At 41.1% G+C, this 20,619-nt stretch overlaps 1 protein-coding gene across 2 annotated transcripts in view; it reads right to left on the bottom strand.

Annotated features, from left to right (window-relative positions):
- Positions 1-15,600, bottom strand: part of LOC114665108 (peptidyl-prolyl cis-trans isomerase FKBP10-like) — a 37,729-nt gene extending 22,129 nt beyond the window's left edge. For both annotated transcript variants that reach the window (XM_028819504.2, XM_051936466.1), the window contains exons 1-9: positions 15,069-15,600; positions 11,648-11,793; positions 9,319-9,508; positions 8,276-8,421; positions 7,391-7,580; positions 6,928-7,073; positions 2,457-2,646; positions 2,235-2,377; positions 993-1,156 (exon numbers count right to left, since the gene is read on the bottom strand). In XM_028819504.2, the coding sequence (XP_028675337.2) occupies positions 993-1,156; positions 2,235-2,377; positions 2,457-2,646; positions 6,928-7,073; positions 7,391-7,580; positions 8,276-8,421; positions 9,319-9,508; positions 11,648-11,793; positions 15,069-15,262 (1,509 nt within the window). In that variant the 5' untranslated portion in view covers positions 15,263-15,600. The remainder of the gene's footprint in view (positions 1-992; positions 1,157-2,234; positions 2,378-2,456; positions 2,647-6,927; positions 7,074-7,390; positions 7,581-8,275; positions 8,422-9,318; positions 9,509-11,647; positions 11,794-15,068) is intronic.
- Between the last annotated feature and the right edge of the window lie 5,019 nt (positions 15,601-20,619).

Consider the following 20,619-nt stretch of genomic DNA (forward strand, 5'->3'; position numbering starts at 1 on the left):
TGTAGCTAGCGGCTCACTCTACCTAGTCAAGAGATTTGCTATGATGTCTTTAGTCATAGGGATGGGCTCTGCGTGTGTTCTAGCTGGCAACTGGAATTACAATGCCACAATAAGGAATATGGGTGTACTTTGGATGTCACAAACAGCAGCTTGTTTGGCTGATGTCTTGTGTTTTATATACCACGGCAGAATGGAAAAAAGGAGAATAAATAGGGATTGCAGCCAAAGACGCTATATGTGTTAATCCTTAATACAGCACTGGCTTCATCAGGCCCCATGCTATTGGCTGGATTGTCGGTGCACAGTCTCATAATTTGACATGGTCCGAAAAACAAGATCAGCAATGGCAGTCGGTAGGTAAGTCTGACATATGCAACACATAATGTGACATCTGCTTATGTCGGCCTTCAAGTACCCATTTGTTAGCTATACAGATCAGCTTTCAGAATAGTACAAGAAGACAGAATTGAAATACCATGAAGAGGAAGGCGTGACAAGTGATTAAAAAAAAGATGGGCTTGTCAGATGGAGGATTTTGTATATTCTTATATAAAAGTGAATCTCCTCTGCACGACATTCAGCGGCTCAACCTCATTTAAAATTAGCATTGCCTCTCATCCACAATTCCAGTTACAGGTCACTCACATTCATTTTCTCCATAAAAGTTAAAAGGCCTCCCTTCTACCCACAGACATTCAGAAGAAGATGACCCGCGTTGAACACCCCTGCTCTAAACGTTACCAGAGAAACATGGGGGTTACGTTTTGTTGTAATCGTCTCCAGGGATGTCTTTCACCCTGACAAATATTTTCACAGATAAAGGAGAGATAAACACCCTTTCTTAATCGTATTTTCTTCATGTTTTGTAACTTCTTCTGTGAGAAATGCGGGCAGAAGCACAAACAGTTGTGCAATATAATACACCAAAGCATTGGCTTGTCCTGACTTTTTAATGAAAAAGGCAAAGATTAAGTGAATATCACATTGCTCACCTCTTCAAGAGGCACCTCACCATTCTTGTCCAGGTCCATCGCTTCAAACAGATTTTCGGGGGTGTCACTCAGCCACACAAACAGATAGCCATTTGGGACTCCCTTCTTAAAATCCAGCAACTCAAGCTCAAAGCGCAGGACGGCACTACCAGGGACACCACGTGCTGGAAGTGACACAGATGTGGAAAAGAAAGCAGCGTACATGGTAAGACTGGGATCTGCAGCCTGAAGCAGCATTTGTAGGCTTGAGTATGAAGACAAACAGACACTTGAAAATTAGCAATGCTTTAAAAGAAATCCACTGGAATTGGACCCAAACAAGGCACCTTTTTTGCACAGTGGCCTAGTGGTTCTTTTAAATTCTCAGGCTATGTCCACACTACTGCATTTTCGAAAAAATGACCTGTCTATCTAGCATTTTCACATAATTTCAAAAGTATCTCCATCCACACTAAAAAGACTGAAAATGCATAAGATGTAGATGTTTGCTTACATTGGGTGTGCACACAAAAGTCCTTGAAGGTGTGGTAGCACTGCTGGCCACAGTATATATGTATATCAACACAGTAGCAACCAGTGAATTATTTGCCTTTTGTGTATTTATGCAGCATTCAAACTGTACAAAACACAATTTAGATGCATACAGGTAAGCAACACAACAAGTGCCATGGAAAGCAGCTCTTCTTTGTCTGCTATGTTGGAAATTGGTGACCAGTCAGGGAATGATAAGCAGGATCCAGTTAGGGACGGGCCTCATAATAAGCATGAATCAACCAATCAGAATGCGACCAGAGTCTGCGTTTTCAAATATCTGTTTTCACCTGTCTACATTACAAAGCTGAGGCTGCATTTTAAGAAGTACAGGACTCTGGAGTACATTTTCAAAAGTCTTCCATTTTTGGAAGTTGAAAATGCTGTTGTAGCATGGAGGAAAGGTGAAAACAGAGACTAATGTCTGCGTTTTTGACTGAAAAGCCTGAATATTTTTGTATAGTGGTTCCTGTTTTGCTTTGGCTATTGTCTGTTTTAACATACTTAACATAAAAGGAGTTCAGGGGAATGGAGTGGACATCAACTTTATTTATTTTTTTGCTGCATATTGCCTGTACGGAGGTGACCCTTTGTTTTAGATGTATGGCCAAAACCCCACAGTCAAAGTGCATTTGACTCCCTATATTCTTTCCATTTGTGTGTTTTAAGGTGTTAACAATAACAGAATGCAAATAAAAACCTCTTTCTTACCTCCATTTTCTCCATGTCCAAGATGGGGAGGGACAATGGCCACCCTACGTTCACCAGCACACATGCCATGCAGAGCAGTGTCCAGACCATCAATAACTTTGCTGGCTCCCAGGATGATTTCTTGGGGGTTTTTGTAGTCATGCCTGTGAAAACAGTACACCTTGTTTTCCCTCAATAAGGTTCCTTAAGTAAAGCTGACCACTGATTAAACGTCACACTTACGAGGAGAACAGCTGCGTGCCGTCCAGCATGGAGCAGTTGTAGTGGTACCTGACAAGGTCATCTGTTTGTGTGGTGTCATTGCAATTCTCTGGTTTGAATGTAGTGGTGACCTCCACATTGTCTTTGGGATTGTGGAAGTCGATAACATGGACGTCAAACACCAGTACGGCTGAGCCTGGAATGATGTTGTCTAGGAAGAAAAACACAAACAGGACTTAAGTTATATTGTGAGAGAATCTGGGGGCTGCACTGGATGCTCTGTAATACATACAGTCATATGAAAAAGTTTGGGAACCCCTCTCAGCCTGCATAATAATTGACTCTCCTTTCAACAAAAAAGATAACAGTGGTATGTCTTTCATTTCCTAGGAACATCTGAGTACTGCGGTGTTTTCCAAACAAAGATTTTTAGTGACGCAGTATTTAGTTGTATGAAATTAAATCAAATGTGAAAAACTGGCTGTGCAGAAATGTGGGTCCCCTTGTAACTTTGCTGAGTTGAATGCCTGTCACTGCTCAATGCTGATTACCTGCAACACCAAATTGGTTGGATGAGCTCGTTAAGCCTTGAACTTCATAGACAGGTGTGTCCAATCATGAGATATAAAGGTATTTAAGGTGGTCAATTGCAAGTTGTGCTTCCCTTTGACTCTCCTCTGAAGAGTGACAGCATGGGATCCTCAAAGCAACTCTCCAAAGATCTGAAAACAAAGATTGTTGAGTCTCCTGGTTTAGGGGAAGGCTACAAAAAGCCATCTCAGAGGTTTAAACTGTCAGTTTCAACTGTAAGAAATGTAATTAAGAAATGGAAGGCCACAGGCACAGTTGCTGTTAAACCAGCAGGTTTGGCAGGCCAAGAAAAATAGAGGAGCGGCATATGTGCAGGATTGTGAGAATGGTTACAGACAACCCACAGATCACCTCCAAAGACCTGCAAGAACATCTTGCTGCAGATGGTGTATCTGTACATCGTTCTACAATTCAGCGCAATTTACACAAAGAACTTCTGTAAGGCAGGGTGATGAGAAAGAAGCCCTTTCCGCACTCACACCACAAACAGAGTCGCTTGTTGTATGCAAATGCTCATTTAGACAAACCAGATTCATTTTGGAACAAAGTGCTTTGGACTGATGAGACAAAAATTGAGTTATTTGGTCATAACAAAAAGCGCTTTGCAAGGCTGAAGAATAACACAGCATTCCAAGAAAAACACCTGCTACCTACTGTCAAATGTGGTGGCGGTTCCATCATTCTGTGGGGCTGTGTGTCTAGTACAGGGACTGAGGCCCTTGTTAAAGTCGAGGGTCAGATGAATTCAACCCAATATCAACAAATTCTTCAGGATCATGTTCAAGCATCAGTCGCAAAGTTAAAGTTACACAGGGGTCGGATTTTCCAACAAGACAATGAACCAAAACACAGTTCGAAATCTACAAAGGTATTCATGCAGAGGGAGAAGTACAATGTTCTGGAATGGCCGTCACAGTCCCCTGAGTTGAATTTCATCGAAAATCTATGGGATGATTTGAAGCAGGCTTCTATGCTCGGCAGCCATCAAATTGAACTGAACTGGAGAGATTTTGTATGGAAGAATGGTCAGAAATACCTCCATCCAGAATCCAGACTCTCATCAAAGGCTATAGGAGGACAGCGTCTAGAGGCTGTTAGATTTACAAAAGGGGGCTCAACTAAGTATTGATGTCATATCTCTGTTGGGGTGCCCACATTTATGCACCTGTCTAATTTTGTTATGATGCATATTGCATATTTTCTGTTAATCCAATAAACTTGAAATACTAGTTTACATAAGGCATGTCATATATTAAAAGGAAGTTGCTACTTTGAAAGCTCAGCCAATGATAAACAAATATCCAAAGAATTAAGAGGGGTTCCCAAACATTTTCATATGACTGTAGAGTGCTGTGTGAGGCACTATAAAGTAATAAGCTGATGATAATGAGTCTATGGTATTCTCATTCTGTCAATCTACTGACATATATTTCAGTTCATCCCTACTTACAGTATGTACACTTTTACTTTGGCTTATTTCAGTTTATCATTGTAGCTGGTTACTTTGAATTTTACTAATTTGTTTTAAATACTCTATAAAAGTGCACTATAAAGTCCAGTCAGCGCCATAAGCTAGGAGACCCTAGCCAGGGGACCTCTAGGACTTCTACTATGGTACTGTGTGATTCATCAGGCAGCACTCCATTCTGAAAATGACAGTCTCCCTAATGAAGCTGAAAAAAGGAGGCCATGGCAGAAGACAGAGAAGAAACCCCAGATTTGAGGAAGTGCCAAATGGAGCCTTTTATTCGTGCCGTCTTCTGTCCCTTATGTCTTGTGCCAACAGCACAGGCTGACTAATGTTTTCTTTGCACACGTTATGCCTCTTACTACTAACTGACCGTCACTTGCATGCCACAGCATACCCAAGCACTGTAGCTGACCGTTTATAGTCTGCTGTTTTTCAAATGTACCACATTGCATCACAAAGTTCCTGTCTTTTCATGATGGTTTCACACAAATCACGGTGACCTTTTGTTAATTGCAATAGCCCACCTGGTCTCTAGATCTTAGTCCAACAGAGCACCTCTTAAATTAATGTGTTGCCACAAAATCTGCAGGAACTGTGTGATGCTATCAAGTCAGCATGGCTCAGAATCCTCACCTGTGTCTCCAAGCATTCAGGCAAGTTCTGGAGGCTAATAAAAAGGCCACCGATTGTGTCTGTGTGCAAAATAGCAAGTCGCAATTGGTCCTTCTGTTAGTAGATTTTTGTAGCCCACCATGGTTCGTGCTGTAGATTTTGTCCATTAGCCTCACCTGTGTTGATACTCCTATTTATGTAAACAGATGTTCTTGACGTTGTGATAAAAAGGAAGAATGTGTGTATGGAATCAAGTGTTAAGTTTACCCTCGGCCATTGCAGTTATTATTTGTTGTACTTGTCAGGAATTCAATGCCTCCATCGTTTACATGGTCAGGAAAGACTAACTTACCCTTACCGAGTAACTTTTATGTGAAAGCCAATTCTTCATTATGCTACTTCTAGTTGGAAGGTACAGTATGTCAGACTTTGTTGACGTCAGTTGCTGGTCTTGCTGCTGGACCATGACAGTTTACATGACTGGAAATTGCTGGGCTGGTCAAATTTATCGACTGTGTGCCGACCTTCCAGCACAGTCATGTTTGCCCCTTTTTCTGACAGCCAATAGCCTGCTGCCTGACAGAACTGGTACTTTATGAAGGGTTAACAGGTACAAAGAGTTTCCCAGCAATCTCTGCTGTCTCTTTTTTTTTTTCTTTTTCAAATTCTGTCATGGTACACAAAACGTGATACAACAGAGAAACGAGCTTCTGTTCTGTCTGTGAGGTCCGTAACACCTGCGTTTCTTAATCGTTGTTGCTGCATTAAATGCATTGTACTTCTGGATGAGCATTCATTGGTTGTCAGCTTTCCTGCAAAGAGAGCCGTTCCCTACAATTGAAGGTAAAATCAGACCCGTTTAATTTTGTTGGAGTGAGTTGCTGGGTATTTCAAACTACATGAGTGGCAGTCATGAGAGAGTGCCACCGTCTGCTTCTGTCTCAGTAAGATATGTAAATGAAAGCTACAACTGAAAATCGCTTTAAAACTTGTGAAGGCTTTAACTGTCCTGATATGGCTGGTGATTCTTCTCCAACTGTTCTTTGGTCTTTTAAACGTTTTCAAACATTGTTTCCAGGGTTTTGTGGACCTATAAGCACAGCAAATAGCTCTCATTTACTTGCGCGTTCGTGCAATGAAAAACTGGCAAAAACAAAGAAAAAACATGAATCTACTAGTTATACAGTATTTATTTAATTTTTTTTCAAACTGTTTTTAATGATATTGAAAGTGAATTACGTTCTTCTATGGTGTCAGATTGTTTTCTTATGGGCACTGCCATTTTTGTTGACATTTGTTAAGCAGTTAGCAGGCTAGGGTGGCATCATGTCATCTACGTGAATGTTCATTCCTTTGATTATTTGAGATTTCAAATTCCTCTTAAGAAAAACCTACATGATCCTTCTTACTAGTCTTACTAGTCTATTCCAGTTCTGTTCTTTGACTTTGTTTAACGTCCCCATTTGGCAACCAAATCCCACGCTGTATCCCGACTTTGATGTCTGAATCACATCCTGAGCTTTCTTTATTAATTTCACGTCTTCACAGTTTTCAACCTTTTGCTTATTATTTCTGACCTAGCGACATCTTTGGATTACTTTTGCAACTAAACCTTCTAATACCCAATGCAGGCAGTGCAGTAACCAGCTGTCACAGATTTGACCAGTTAAGCAGGCTGTACCCACAGACTCAAAACATGACGCACCTTGCATTATGTACTCTACACCCCAGCCCTGGCATGCGTCGACGCTCTAAAGATTTGTTTGAAACTCTACTTGTGCATTAAAAACTTCAAAAGGATTTAGGAGTACTACTTACCCACTCCATTCTCACCATAGGCCATATGAGGAGGAACAGTAACCCGCATCCTATCACCAATGCAAAGGCCCTGTAGGGCCTTGTCCATGCCAGCAATTACGTAGCCCATCCCGATGTAAGTGTTGTACGTCTGGTTTCGGGAGTAGCTATTGGGAAAAGGGCATTTACAAATTTTGTGAAAAATGTTTTCTATAACAGAATCGGACAGACAGGTTGAACAACATATTTGTTTAGGATAACTTATATAGACATTCATGAAAATACCAGTACCCTTTCACTTAAAAATGTTTTAGCAGCCATGTTTACTCCAATAAAAGAGCAAGAGAAACTGACAGACCGAGGTTAAAACTTTACCACTGTGACCAAAGGCACACCAGGGGAAAGCTGTACAGCCACCCCAAACCCAATTATCAAAAAGGTGCAGATAATTATTAGCTTTCATTCAAAAATTCCTTAGGATTACCTGGAATCGAAGGGTGTTCCATCCAGCAGGGTGGCATTGTAGTGGTATCTCATGTAGTCACCCGCCACAGACTGGCGTATGCAAGATTCTAGAGATTTCTTTGAGTCAATGGTAATGTCATCCTTTGGGTTGTGAAGATCCACCAGCAGTACATCAAACATCAGGCTGGCATTAGGGGGTATCTTGGTACCTATGTGCACACATGGACAGCTTGTGAAGATGGTGACAAGTGGAAAAATGGTATTATCAGTTGAATCTGAATAAGGGATTCATTCAAGGGTCATTACCTCAGTTTAGACAGAGAAGATTCAAGAGAAAGAAAAATAGCAAAACCCAATAATCCTATCATTTGGCCCCTCAGCCTGGCCTTCACTCAGAACTCCATCTCCGGCCCACACCCTCAGTAAGAAAAAGGCCCTCCTCAGCCCCGTAGGCACACAAATCTAGCTGGACCGCCTTCCTCACAGCTCCTCAGCTCTCTTACCCCCAGGATGACCCAGCACTATGTGGCTCTTCCCTTTTTATTAGTAGCGCCCACCTGTAACCCCTAATGAAAAAAAGGAAACAGCAATAAATAAAACTTCTGCATGCATTATAGGGACCATAAATAAATAGTGCAAACATTAAATTAAAGCTTTAATGTGGACTAACCAAAGCACTAAGAGTGAGCCCAGTTGGCCACACCATTTCAGGCACTGCAGTTAAACAAGTCTGTAAGCACACTGGGTGCCATATACCAACTAAAGTACTCTGACCATGCTGTCTCTGATCCCAGAGCCCAATACACCCCTTAATGCACCCCTCTGTAGCCCACTAGGTGTCCCTGTGCACTTCCCACAAAGATGCCCTAGAATGACCCTCTCACCTCCCTTTGGTTCTCCTTACCGAAGCCCTGCTCGCCATAGGCAAGAAAAGGCGGCATGATGATGCTCCTCCTCTCCCCAACACACATGCCAATGAGACCCTCATCCATGCCCTTGATGATCCAGTCTTGTCCAATATAGGTGTCGTATGTGTGGCCCCTGCTGTGGCTGTGAGGAACAAGAAGCAAGAGATTGGTACAACTAGAGAACACACAATATCCAAAACCAGGTAAGTGCATCTGGACATATTCCAGTTCAAGCATAGGAAGCAAAGCATTATGGTGAGGTGGAACCTGATGCGAATGACATAGTTGATGGTAAAAGTGGTGTCCAGCAGGGGTCAGTTCTGGGGCTACTGCTGCGTTTAATATACAAAAGTAATGTGGACAAGAAGCTAATCAGTAAGATGGTTAAGTTTGTAGATGATATCAAACTAGGTGTGAGGGCAGATAACATAAAATCAGCTAAACTGTTACGGAGGGACTTGCATACAGGCCTGAGCAGATTTGTGGCAGATGAAATTTAATGGAAGTAAATATAACGTAAAAATGTTAAATCTGAATACACAATGGGAGGTGTAAAACTTGAAAATACCCCTTACGAGAAGGACATGGAAGTCATAGTGGACTCGTTACTATCAACATCCAAACAGTGAGCAGGAGCAATCAAGAAGGCTAATGGGATGTTAGGGTTATATAGCGCCCTGATGTGCAGAGTACAAGTCGAGGTTGTGCTTACGTTATGTAACGCTCTGGTGAGGCCTCACCTGGAGTACTGCATGCAGTTTTGGCCTCCAGATTACAAAAAAAGACATAACAGCACAAGAGAAAGACCTGAGAACAACAACTAGACTGATTAGAACTGAGAGCTTCTCAGTCTAAGGAAATGGAGATTAAGAGGGGACATGATTAAAGTGTTTAAAATTATGAACAGAATTAAGTGGACCACAGCAGTTACTTTAAAATACATCTTAAAAACAAAAAAGAACATGAGAGTAATTTTTTTAAACTTTCACACAAATGTTTGAAAGTTTCCCTTCAGGCAACATACAGTGCATACAGATACCTTGAGTCAAACTCGGTGCCATCCAGCAGTGTTCCGTTGTAGTGATAGCGGACAAAGTCAGATGATTCGACTGTGCGATTACATTCTGCTGGCTTGTACAGCGTATGAATCTGGACCTTGTCCTCGATATTCCAAATATCCAGCATGTGGACATCAAAGTACAGAGTGGCATCCGGTGGAATCACACTACCTGCCCAAAAGAAGGGAAAAGTCTGGTTATATATAGATGTATGGCAGGCACAGCCATTGACCTCTAAAGCACAACACCTCGGATTCCATCCCTTCCACTGACTCTCTTATTAACCCAGAGTGAGACACTTCACCTGCCTGAGATGCAGTTGTAATGTTAACACAGTCGTATTATACAGTTATGATTCAGAAGCTGCTTGGAAAATAAGAAACTGATAGCAAAAATGAATGTGTTGCTCTGCAGCAGCATCACATACTCCAGCAGCAGCATACTGATAAAAAAACAATATTAAATTAAAGAGTGATAAAAAAAATGCAGGTAAAACAGACAATAACTTTATATAATGTTAACGTTTACCCCCCCCCCGGGTGGAATTGAAGAGTTGCATAGTGTGGGGGAGGAACAATCTCCCCCTATCTGTATCCTGAGTAAATAAATATAAGATTTAACTTCTCTACAGCTCAGATCATCCAATAAGAAGTGTCTAGCTGCAGATCTCCTGAGATCTGAGATTCAGATGCTTCTCTGAACAGCCAATTGAATTGCACATTTATATCCCATGATTTACACAGAGGAAAATCCGAGAAGGATCCATTTGTGGTGTGTAGCACTAGACAACACTCATACTAAAAGACACGCCTTCTTAACAGACATTATTACTTATAAGTAAGCTAACCCTTATACCACCCTAATCTTAATGATAGTGTTAGGATGTTTTATGACAACGAACCCCAAGATATACCTTGAAATAAGCGTGTAGAGAAATACATAAATGACCAGGCATATGATGTAATATCACTGAAGTATAATCCAAAAGCCACTAAATCCCATTGAATGTGTGCAGTTTGAGTGACAGTTCGATGGAGGGAACCTCTGGAGGTCTGTCTGCAGGTAGACTCTATTGGATCCATCGCTATCTGAAATTGTGGATATACTACACAAAAACCCTTTGTGCATGCAAGCACGTGTAAAATAGTGTTATTTAGATTTTCCAGTTCCTGACTTTTGACTTCTGTTTTTTTACTTTGATTCTTTACTTACAATTTTGATTAGAATAAAGATAGGCTTGACTCTTAGTTTTGAGCTTCTAGCTTGTTTAAGGTTTCCTCTTCTGGTCATCTCAATGTATTCTGTTTGCATTTCCTAGGGCGAGGCACATCACTGACTTGTGTTTTATCTCCTGCTTTTTACATTATAATTAGTCTGTTAGATATAGCAGCACGACACTAAACATGCTAAGTTAATTGGCAACTGTAACCTGGCCCCAGTGTAGCGGTGTGTGTGTGTATGTGTAGTAACGCTGAAGTTTAAAGAGCCCACTGTAAAAAGAAGATACCTTCACAGTCACAAGCCTGACTAGTTACATCGGGGTTCTTGATTAACTTGACTGGCTAAGACATCTGTACCCTGCACACTGAACCCAAGAGGGCAATCAGCGGCTCTCAATAAAGATCTTCTACTAAGAGGGGTGCTGCTTGAGTAGGAGAGCTTACCTAGGATTCACTCAGGTGAGTGTGGTGAGACTGAAATGGAGAGAGCCTGCTGAAAAACACAGGTACCCTCATAGTCAGGAGCCTGATTTGGCACTGGAGAGTACTCTTTAAGCTCTACAGATGGTACTCAGCACTCTGAATCCAGCAGCCCAATTCCAAGTCCAGAAGCTCAGAATGAGGACACTAAGCTGATAGGGATGACATCTGAACAAATTTCTAATTGTTGACAGTATATACATATCCTGCTGTGGACTGGTGCCCCGTACCATATCTGGTTCCAAACTTACACTACTTGCGACTAAGATAGGCGTTGAACATTTAAAAAGCTTGAACTGCCTTTCAGAAAAATGAAGTAAACCTAACCAAGGATGTCCATTTGCCCCTCACTACATGCACAAGTCAGCTGGCCTTTTCTAAACTGCTCTGCAATTTACTTGCACCTCCTCCAAGGCTGCTCCCTATTTTCCGCCTGACTCTACCAAGATAGACATTGTCCCCCACAGCCCTGAACTGAATTATGGATGTTTCAATAGAGGATCAATAGACAGACAAGAATGGCTGCAATCCTGTGTTTTGGCAGCTGTCATAACTGGTTACTGCTCACACTTGAAAGGCACAAAGAGGCCTCAAACACCTGCTTACTCACCTGCTCCCAGGCTGCCGTATGCTAGGTGGGGTGGCACAATGATTTTCCTCCGCTCATTCACACACATGCCCTGAAGGCCACGGTCCATGCCAGTAATCAATCGTCCAATGCCTACCAGTCCACTAAAAGGATATCCCCGGTCATGGCTGCAAAAGAAACATAAAGAAAACGTATGAAATATTACCAATGCCAACACCACACATTGACTTTAAATCATTGGTGACCAGATAGATAGATAGATAGATAGATAGATAGATAGATAGATAGATAGATAGATAGATAGATAGATAGATAGATAGATAGATAGATAGATAGATAGATAGATAGATAGATGTGAAAGGCACTACATAATTGATTACTTTTTATTATAACAATTCCCTAGCTCAACCACACACAAGAATTACAAAAAAGAAGAAAACTTCTGATTTTATTAAAAATAAGACATCGTAGGGAGGAAGGAGCCCCAGCAGCATTTCTTGATACACTCTGCCGAATAATTGGTTAGGTGAAAGTCCTTAATGCTTGTGTGTCAGAGAGGGGATGTACAGCATTGTTCATAATGGCTTTCAGTTTTTTGTTCAATCTCTGCTCCACTAATACCTTCAGCAGGTCCAGAGGGCCTTCCATTACTGAGCCTGCCTTGTTAATCAGCTTGTTGATTTGGTTGGCCTCTCTTGGAGTGATGTTACAGTCCCTGCACACCACTGAATGGCCATCACAGAGTTGTAGAACATGTAAAGGATGTCAATGCCCACATTTAAGGAGCTGAGTCTCCTAAGAAAGAAGAGTCTGCTCTGCCCTTTCTTATAAAACCCATCTGTGTTTTGAGACCAGTAAAGCATGTCACTAATGTGGACCACCGGTACTTATAGCAGTGCACCACATCCACTCCCTGAATGTGACTGGGCACAGAGGCCTCCTTGTGGTGCGAAATTCAATAAAATATGCACTCGGTGTCACAATGAGTCATATGAAAATGTCTGACAATCTTGGTATTCACTTCCAAGAGCTCCGTATGTTCAATTTTTTAGCAGTTAAACTGAACACTTGAATTCTCTCCTCATTCACTGGTCAAGAGTCCTGCATTTAATGCAAAAGTGTGTTCCCTTGTGAATGTGTTTTGTTTCAGTGTTCACAGTTCTGGTTTTCCTGAGTTATTTTATTTAACAATATTTTAGCTAATAATGCATGAGTTTTTCACATGACATTTTGTCGTAGACGCCCATTCTTTTAGAAACCTTGTTATCTCCGTTCACCATGAAAACATGAGATTATGATTTTTTCTTGTGCATTACTATGAAGCACAGTACATAGCATTTAAGAAAATATCATTTTTGGGGTAGAGTATCCCTTTAACTGAATTTTATCTTCACAGTAGCAGCATTCAGTGAACAAAAATAAAGTTGCAGACTTCATCTGTTAAAGAGACCTTTCATTACAGTTTGTGAGATATAATGGCTCAAATGTGGTCATTTTCTGGTAAAGTCAGAGGACTCAAGGGAGTTCTGGGTCTACAGCCAAACATTATTTATTGTGAATTTACTTTTTAATGTTTGCTTCAAAAAAATTTTAAACACATTGAGAGGCTCTTCCAACTGAACCTGTCTTATTTAAACCTCAGACATTTAGCTTGATTTGTTCTTTGGTATGCCATGCCTCGATTAAAAAAGCTCTCTGAGACCTTCAGAAAAAAGTTACAGATGCCTATGTGTCTGGGAATGGATTTAAAAAGATCTGCAAACAATTGAAAATCAATCATTCCACTGTCAAGAAGATCGTCTACAAGTGGAGAAGATTTCAAACAACTACGAACTTGTCCAGGCCAAGCTACCACAGCAAGCTGGGTCTGTGAGCAGAATGCAAGATACTGAAAGAAATCTCTAAGAACCCAAGAATTTCATCACAGGACCTACAGGTAGCTGTTACCACTGCTGATGTCAAAGTGCAAGAGTCTAACTTTAGAGGGAGGCTGCACAAATTTGATCTGCATTGGAGGTGTGCCAGAAAAAACTTCATGCCAAAACTAAAGTTTGCCCATGAATACCCAGGCAAAGACAAGGACTTAAAGAACAGACAAAGCAAAGACAAAGTAATTTGGCCACCATAACTGAACACATCCATCCATTCATTTTCTAACCCGCTGAATCCGAACACGGGGTCACGGGGGTCTGCTGGAGCCAATCCCAGCCAACACTGAACACATGTTTTGCAAAATCAAAGTCAGCATATAAGCAGAAGAACTTCACACCAACTATAAAGCATGGTGTGGAAATTTTCTGCTCTGATGCTGAGATGCTACATCAGGGTCTGAGCAGCTCACTATCTTAGAATCCATACAGTAATTCTTCATTGAACCAGAGGGTGCCTGAGGATAATTTGAGACCATCTATCAGGTGATTGAAGCTCAAGAGACCTTGCAACATGACAGTGACTTGAAACACACAGGAAATCCAAACAGGAAAGGCTAAAAAAGAAAGAAATGGAGGATCCTGGAATGGCCAGGTCAAAGCCAAGATCTGAATCCCATTGAGATACTGTGGTGGACTTGAAACGGGATGTGCACACAAGGCACCCTTCAAATTCTGCCTTGAGGAGTGGGAAAAGGCTTTCTCCAGATGTGAGAGACTGCTTGGCAGTTCCACAAAACACCCACTTGAGGGGGCAATACTAGCTGTTCGAGACAAGGGGGTACTTACTTTTTCCACAGATGGAAATGGCATATGTTCATTGTTTTTTTTTTTCAGTTAAATTCCCTTTATGTAAAGATATTATTAAAACAATGATCAAATCTTAACATGTCAACATATGTTAAAAAGGAAAAAATGTGGGCTGTACTTAGTTTTTTTTAATTCATGTAACATCAACATTTGAATGAGCAGCCTGTTAAATAAAATAAATAAGCAATAACCTCTATCCCATAGCACGTTGGAACGTACACGTTCTGCTCCCCCAGCACGTTTCTATCAAATACACTGCTTGGCACCGAGCACCCTATAACCCGCCCCCCACCCCCAAGTACTTGACACGTGTCTAGTATAGCACTTTTGTCCAGGACAGCCTACATGGGAAGGCCACAGCCTGCAATTTAATTCGGCAGATTGTCAGCAGGCAGTAACACAGATCGCATTAGCCTTAAAAAGTTGCTCTGGCTTTACATTTGAAGGAAAATGAGATTAGAAAGTAAAACTTGCTAAAGGAAGCACTCTATGACTTTTGCTCGGAGCTCTCACTGGGAACCCCATGCCCCTAATCCCCTTTCATTTTTGCGGTAGCTGCTTTTAGCTGGACCAACTTTCCTGCGTGCGTGTGTCAAGAACCTGTAAAAACGCATGCACGAATGCCAGACCCCCCAGCTCCAGCAAACTTTGACACGTTTGCACCCATGGGTTAACACCAAGTCAGTCCGGACCGAGACACTCACCTAGAGTCGAACTTTTTCCCGTCCTCGAAAGTGCCATTGTAGTGGTATCGTACGTGGTCCCCTAGCGTCACCTCTCGGGGGCACACCGGAGGGATGTAATACCTGTCGATCACTACATCTTCCAGGGGCCCCGTGCTGCAAAACACACAGAGGACTGCGAGGTTCAGTAAGGCAGACACCGGCGGCAGGCGCATCTCCTCCGGAAAATCTTTTTTTTATACACAGATTCAGAAAAGAATTTTACGGAGAAAATGTGCCCGGGTGCGTGTCGGCGTCTGAGTGTGGAGTGGGGATCAGGAGCTGGAGCGGGGGTGGGGTGCAGCACTCCAAGGAGCCTTCTCAGTCGGGCAGCCCAATATAACCGGGGCTGGGCGGAGAGCGAGCGGGGGGCTGAGGGGTGGAAGGGAAGTGGGGGCTGAGATCGGAGAGGAATTTTGTAAACGTGTAAAGCGGTCGAAGGGGGAGGCGCGCAATTTTAGGTGTCCCGGATTTTCGGGGCGGACCTTAAATCTCTAGTTGTCCTCTCGCCGAAGCTGTACTTTTACAAGAGAAGAATTTTTATAAACAGAGACGGGTTAGAGAGTTCTTTCTTTTAAGTGCTACACGGATACCAAGAACCAGAGAGCATAGACATCTAGGTCCTAAACAGTCCAACCATGGAGAACGGATGCATACAAATATATATGTACTGTATATCAGTGTCAGCCGAGCTCTGCACCGTTGCAGCCCTCGAAACATGTCTTGCTGAAGTGGACTTTTCCACCACCAGTAGCAACAATTTTCTATTGCATATTGAGCTGGAGGACTTCTAAACACACAATGCCGGACTGCCGGACAGTCCTTAGCAGATTCTCATCCAAGACTTACACGTCAGGACACGCATCCATTCTACGATGTATCCAATTTCTAAACCCGATTAGCCACAACATGTCGCAGGAAAGCTGGAGCCTATCTCAGCTTGCATTTGATGTCAGGCAGGAACAATACCTGCACAGGGTCCCAGTCTATTGTATGTTGAATAAACACACACCGACACACAGAACTCACACACTGTTCAGACCCACTCACTTTCTGCATATGTTCATGTGTTTTGTAGATTCCATGTTAAATGGGTTTCTAGTAAGAGAACATAAAGCTATCACTTAAGCATGATTTTTCTGCAATGGGGAAGGCATAAAATATACACTGGATTCAGAAAGTATTCACACTTTCAAAAATGGATAAACTGCCCAAATCCATGTGGTCAAAGCCAGAAGGAACTAACCGATGAAGACTCAAAGGTGGAATTGCTGCGAAATGGGCTTCTACAAAATACTGGATTGAGGGTCTGAATACTGTGGCAGATGGCCAGAGCCCTTACCTGGCTGGGATCACCCTGAGTATGGAAGGACTGGGGGAGAGAGTATTTGTAAGACTGTTTCCCCCCCCAGACCAACAGAGGGCAGCCCCCTTGTCTGGCAGCGAGGCCATAGGGTTGTGAGCATGGAAGCTCAACCTTGCTGGGGCCCATGGCCTCCGCCAGGGGGCACCTGGACTTTTACAAGAACATTTCCCGGTGTGGTAGAAGTGCTGCCGGAAGAAGCTCGTTGGGCACCTGGACTCCTTCTGGGTGCCCTATTAAAGGAGCCAGCCACCACCACTCAATGGCCAGAGTCGGGAGAAGGAAGACAAAGCTCTTAAAGGGGAGGGGAGGCAGAAGGACTGTGTTGTTTGTGCTTGTATGCTGTGAAGGCAACAGTGTTAATAAACCATGTGCTGTGATGACTAACACCTGTGTCCTACCTGTCTATGTCGAGGTTAGGGCGGCTGTATGCGCCCATGGGCATCACAATACTTACAATATATGAAGGAAAGATTTCAGTTTTTTGATTTTGAGTAACTTATCAAACCTTTATGAAAACATGGTTTCAGTTTGTCAGTACAGGATTTTGAGTGTAGATTGATGGGTAAAAATGACAAATTTATCAATTTAAAATTAAATCTCCAACACAATGAAGTGTGCAGAAATAGAAGGTGTCTGAATAGTTTGTGAATACACTGTACTTCACGGTCCGGTTTTAAATTACCAATCTGTCTAATCTGCATGTCTTTGGACTGCAGGAGTTAACAGGTTACAACATTTGATACTAAAATATAGGCATTCACATTGCCATTTTCTGTATTTTCACAGCTATTCTTGTTTTAATGTTGTTGTGCCCAAGAAATATTACATATTTAAAAATCTACTGTATTTTCAAAGCAGAGGTACATGTGGCTAGAGCCTGACCCTACAGCAGCATATATAAGGCAGGATCTGGACCAGTCAAAGCCACTCCATTATAGCTGTCACTTGATCACATACCCATCTGACACCCTGTCTTGGGATGGTGGAAGTAAACTGTGAAAGCACAAGGAGAGCTTGCAAAGTCACCCAATATATGAATCAAACCTGGGCATAAGAGCTGTAAGTTTGCAATTGTGCAATATGTGAATTTCCCATTGGGATTAATAAAGTATCTATCTATCTATCTATCTATCTATCTATCTATCTATCTATCTATCTATCTATCTATCTATCTATCTATCTATCTACTGAATCTCCATATGCCATGGATGAGCCATTTCTGGTTCCCAAAAGACCCAACCACATGAATGTTCCAGAAAGAACCTTTATTCATTTAGATCTGTAACAAACAATATTTGAGAAATACCAGTGGGTTATGATTTTAAACAGGACTCTTGCTGCATACAATAACACAGGCCTGTTTTCTTTATCTGTTTAGGTACCCTACCATACATTAAAGATTTCATTTTTTAATATACTGTATATTAGAAAGTTTTTTAAAGCAGAAAGAACCAACTTCATATACAAAGAACCCTTCCACAAATGGTGTTTGGTCAAGCAATAGTTTTACGAGGAACCACACAACCCAGTGAAGAGCCACAAAGTGCCAGTAAAGAACAAGGATTTTTAAGAGTGTACTTCCTGTTCTCAGAAATGGCTAAATTAATTGCAAACACCTGTTTACATCACTGAATAATTGATGTCCTTCTCATTTACTTAAATGTCATATGCATTTGGAATTATCATGTAAGGCATGACAGCATTCAGCAAAAAAATGAAGCATGTTAGTTAAAACAGCACAACCCCTGTGAAGTAGGCGTCCTACTCTTTACACCTTATCAGTAAAGTGTAACATCACAATATATAAGAACCCCAAAAATAGACCAGGACAAGAACAGCTATCCTGTACATTTGGTCATTCAATTGACAAAGTGCAACACAGGCAAAATGAGTAAGTCATTATATAGTACACACAAAATATTTTGATTTCATATTTGCATTGAACTCATTTCTTTCTCCTTATCTCTATTTCCTAAACCCACATTATGAATATTACAGATCTAATGGAGACATCAAGTTCTTTGCCCTCTATAAAGTACACTTAAAAATGCTGCTTCTAAAGTGGCACCTTACTGCATTGTGTGGTTTCTCGTAACCCCATTGCTTGACAAAGATGGGAAGACTCCCACACAGATAAAATGAATTCTTTGGACTTTGAAAGTGTTCTTAATACGTGGACAAAACATAAGTCTTTGATGTATAATAGGCTACAGGTTACTAAGAGTAACTAAACTTAGCCTTCGTTATTGTATGCAGTAAACAGTCCTTCTAAAATCAGGAACCCATTGGTATTTCACAAATCTGCGATCATCTATTCATGGTTACTTATGAAACCTGTTTCAGATCTAAACAATAAAGGTAGTTTCTGAAACCTTTGTGGACTGTTCTTTTGGGAACCAAAAATAGGTCCCCCTATGGCATCAGCCTGAAGGACCACCTTTACTTTTGAGAGTTTAGCTCTAACCACACTTTCCCCTTACGCTTGCATTTCTCTAGGTCAGAAAACCAATCTCCTTTCAATTAACAGCAGTGTAACAAGAGTTGTTAATATCGTAAGATGCATAATAAATTCAGTTAAAGTAAACACTATGAACCAACTGGAGAAAATACCACACCACTGTCACAATTCAGACTGCATCCTATATTTACAAATTCAGCTCTTGTAAATAGCACACACCACACCACATTCCTTGTGCTTATAAGCAATCACATTTTTGCCCAACCTTTGTGGAAAACCAAACATTTCTTTTGAGGCACAGAATTTCAATGTAGCTCTGTTTATTTAATGCATTATTGACACTGGTAGGGAATATTTCGATTATCTCCCCATTGCTTGTTTTGTAACTGAGTGACCGAGCTTGTGTTCCTCCTTATTTTTGTGTGTTCCATCTAGTGGTCTCCGTCTAAGTTGCTATGTAAGGTTTGACTACCTACTTATAGTTAGTGATGAGCGAGACAGCAGAATCTCGATATGAACACAGTTTTGCAAAACTGCCACTAAAATGTACTTCCCATTAGATTTTGCAATTGCAGAATGGGAAACTGACTAAAAATGTGTTTTTTGAGGATTTATAAAGTTGTTTGAGGAGTAAACCAAGGAATATTGCTCTCTAAGGGTTATTCTGTGACCAAAACCGCTGTTTCCTAATATTCCTATCTGCCTCACACACTGCCCTCTCCTTTGCACTGACTTTCCCCAGCTCTCTATATTGATCCATGCCAGGACCCTTCTGGAGACTCACTGGTGGCTACACACCCAAGCCAATGGATTTTAGAAGCTGAGAAGAGCTTGCAGGTTAGGGCTCTCTAGTTGCCTTCCCTTTCATATTCTGCACCAGAACAAATTTTGCCATGCCTTAAATTTACACCAAAATCTCTATTGGAGAAGTCTAGTCAAGAAAATATGTAGCCCGATATTAAAAGGGAATAGCATTGGGAGAAGACAATTAAGAAGAAGAAACAAATGGAGGAAAAGGGTACAGGTGACATGAAAATATATGTGGTAGTGGCTCAATATTCGTTGGTTCTGAAACACAATTTTTTTCAAAAATATTTCTGCAAAGCTAAACTCCAAGTTTTACTGTAAATTCCATTTTGCGTGAATAATTTTGCTCATCTGTATGTTAAATAGTACAGCCCAAACTAGGAACTCTTTTAATAACCACTAAATGGTGTTAAATATGATTTATTTTAATTTTAAACACAAATGTTTAAGAATGTTTCTTTGATTTTTTTTAACTTGCTGTGATTTATTCTTAAAGCCTAATAAAACCAAAAAAAGAAAATTATGTTTCCAATTGTTTTCTCTAATGCCATAATACAGTATATATAAAACTGTACAATTATTTTGTGGTTATCTTTTGGACTTGATACTGTACATTTTATTTCTTGCTATAGTCAAAGAGATCGTGTAGTGAATACACTGTCCTATTAAAATGTATATTTTTATTTTGCTATGCTTTATTGGTCTTCATTATAAATAATATTGAAATTCTGACTTTTTAACTAGTTATTAACTAGCTCTTCAGATTCAGTACCTACAGCTCAATGTTATTTTACCAAAATTGAAATTGCTAATTTTCTCAAACAAAAACTCTAAGGCAGCTGGTGCGGTATGGGTGATTATTGGGTGCTCCTTACAGGACTGGTTCCCGCTCTGCACTCTCC

This window comes from Erpetoichthys calabaricus, chromosome 14 (assembly GCF_900747795.2).
Source record: "Erpetoichthys calabaricus chromosome 14, fErpCal1.3, whole genome shotgun sequence".
NCBI classification, from domain to species: domain Eukaryota; kingdom Metazoa; phylum Chordata; class Cladistia; order Polypteriformes; family Polypteridae; genus Erpetoichthys; species Erpetoichthys calabaricus.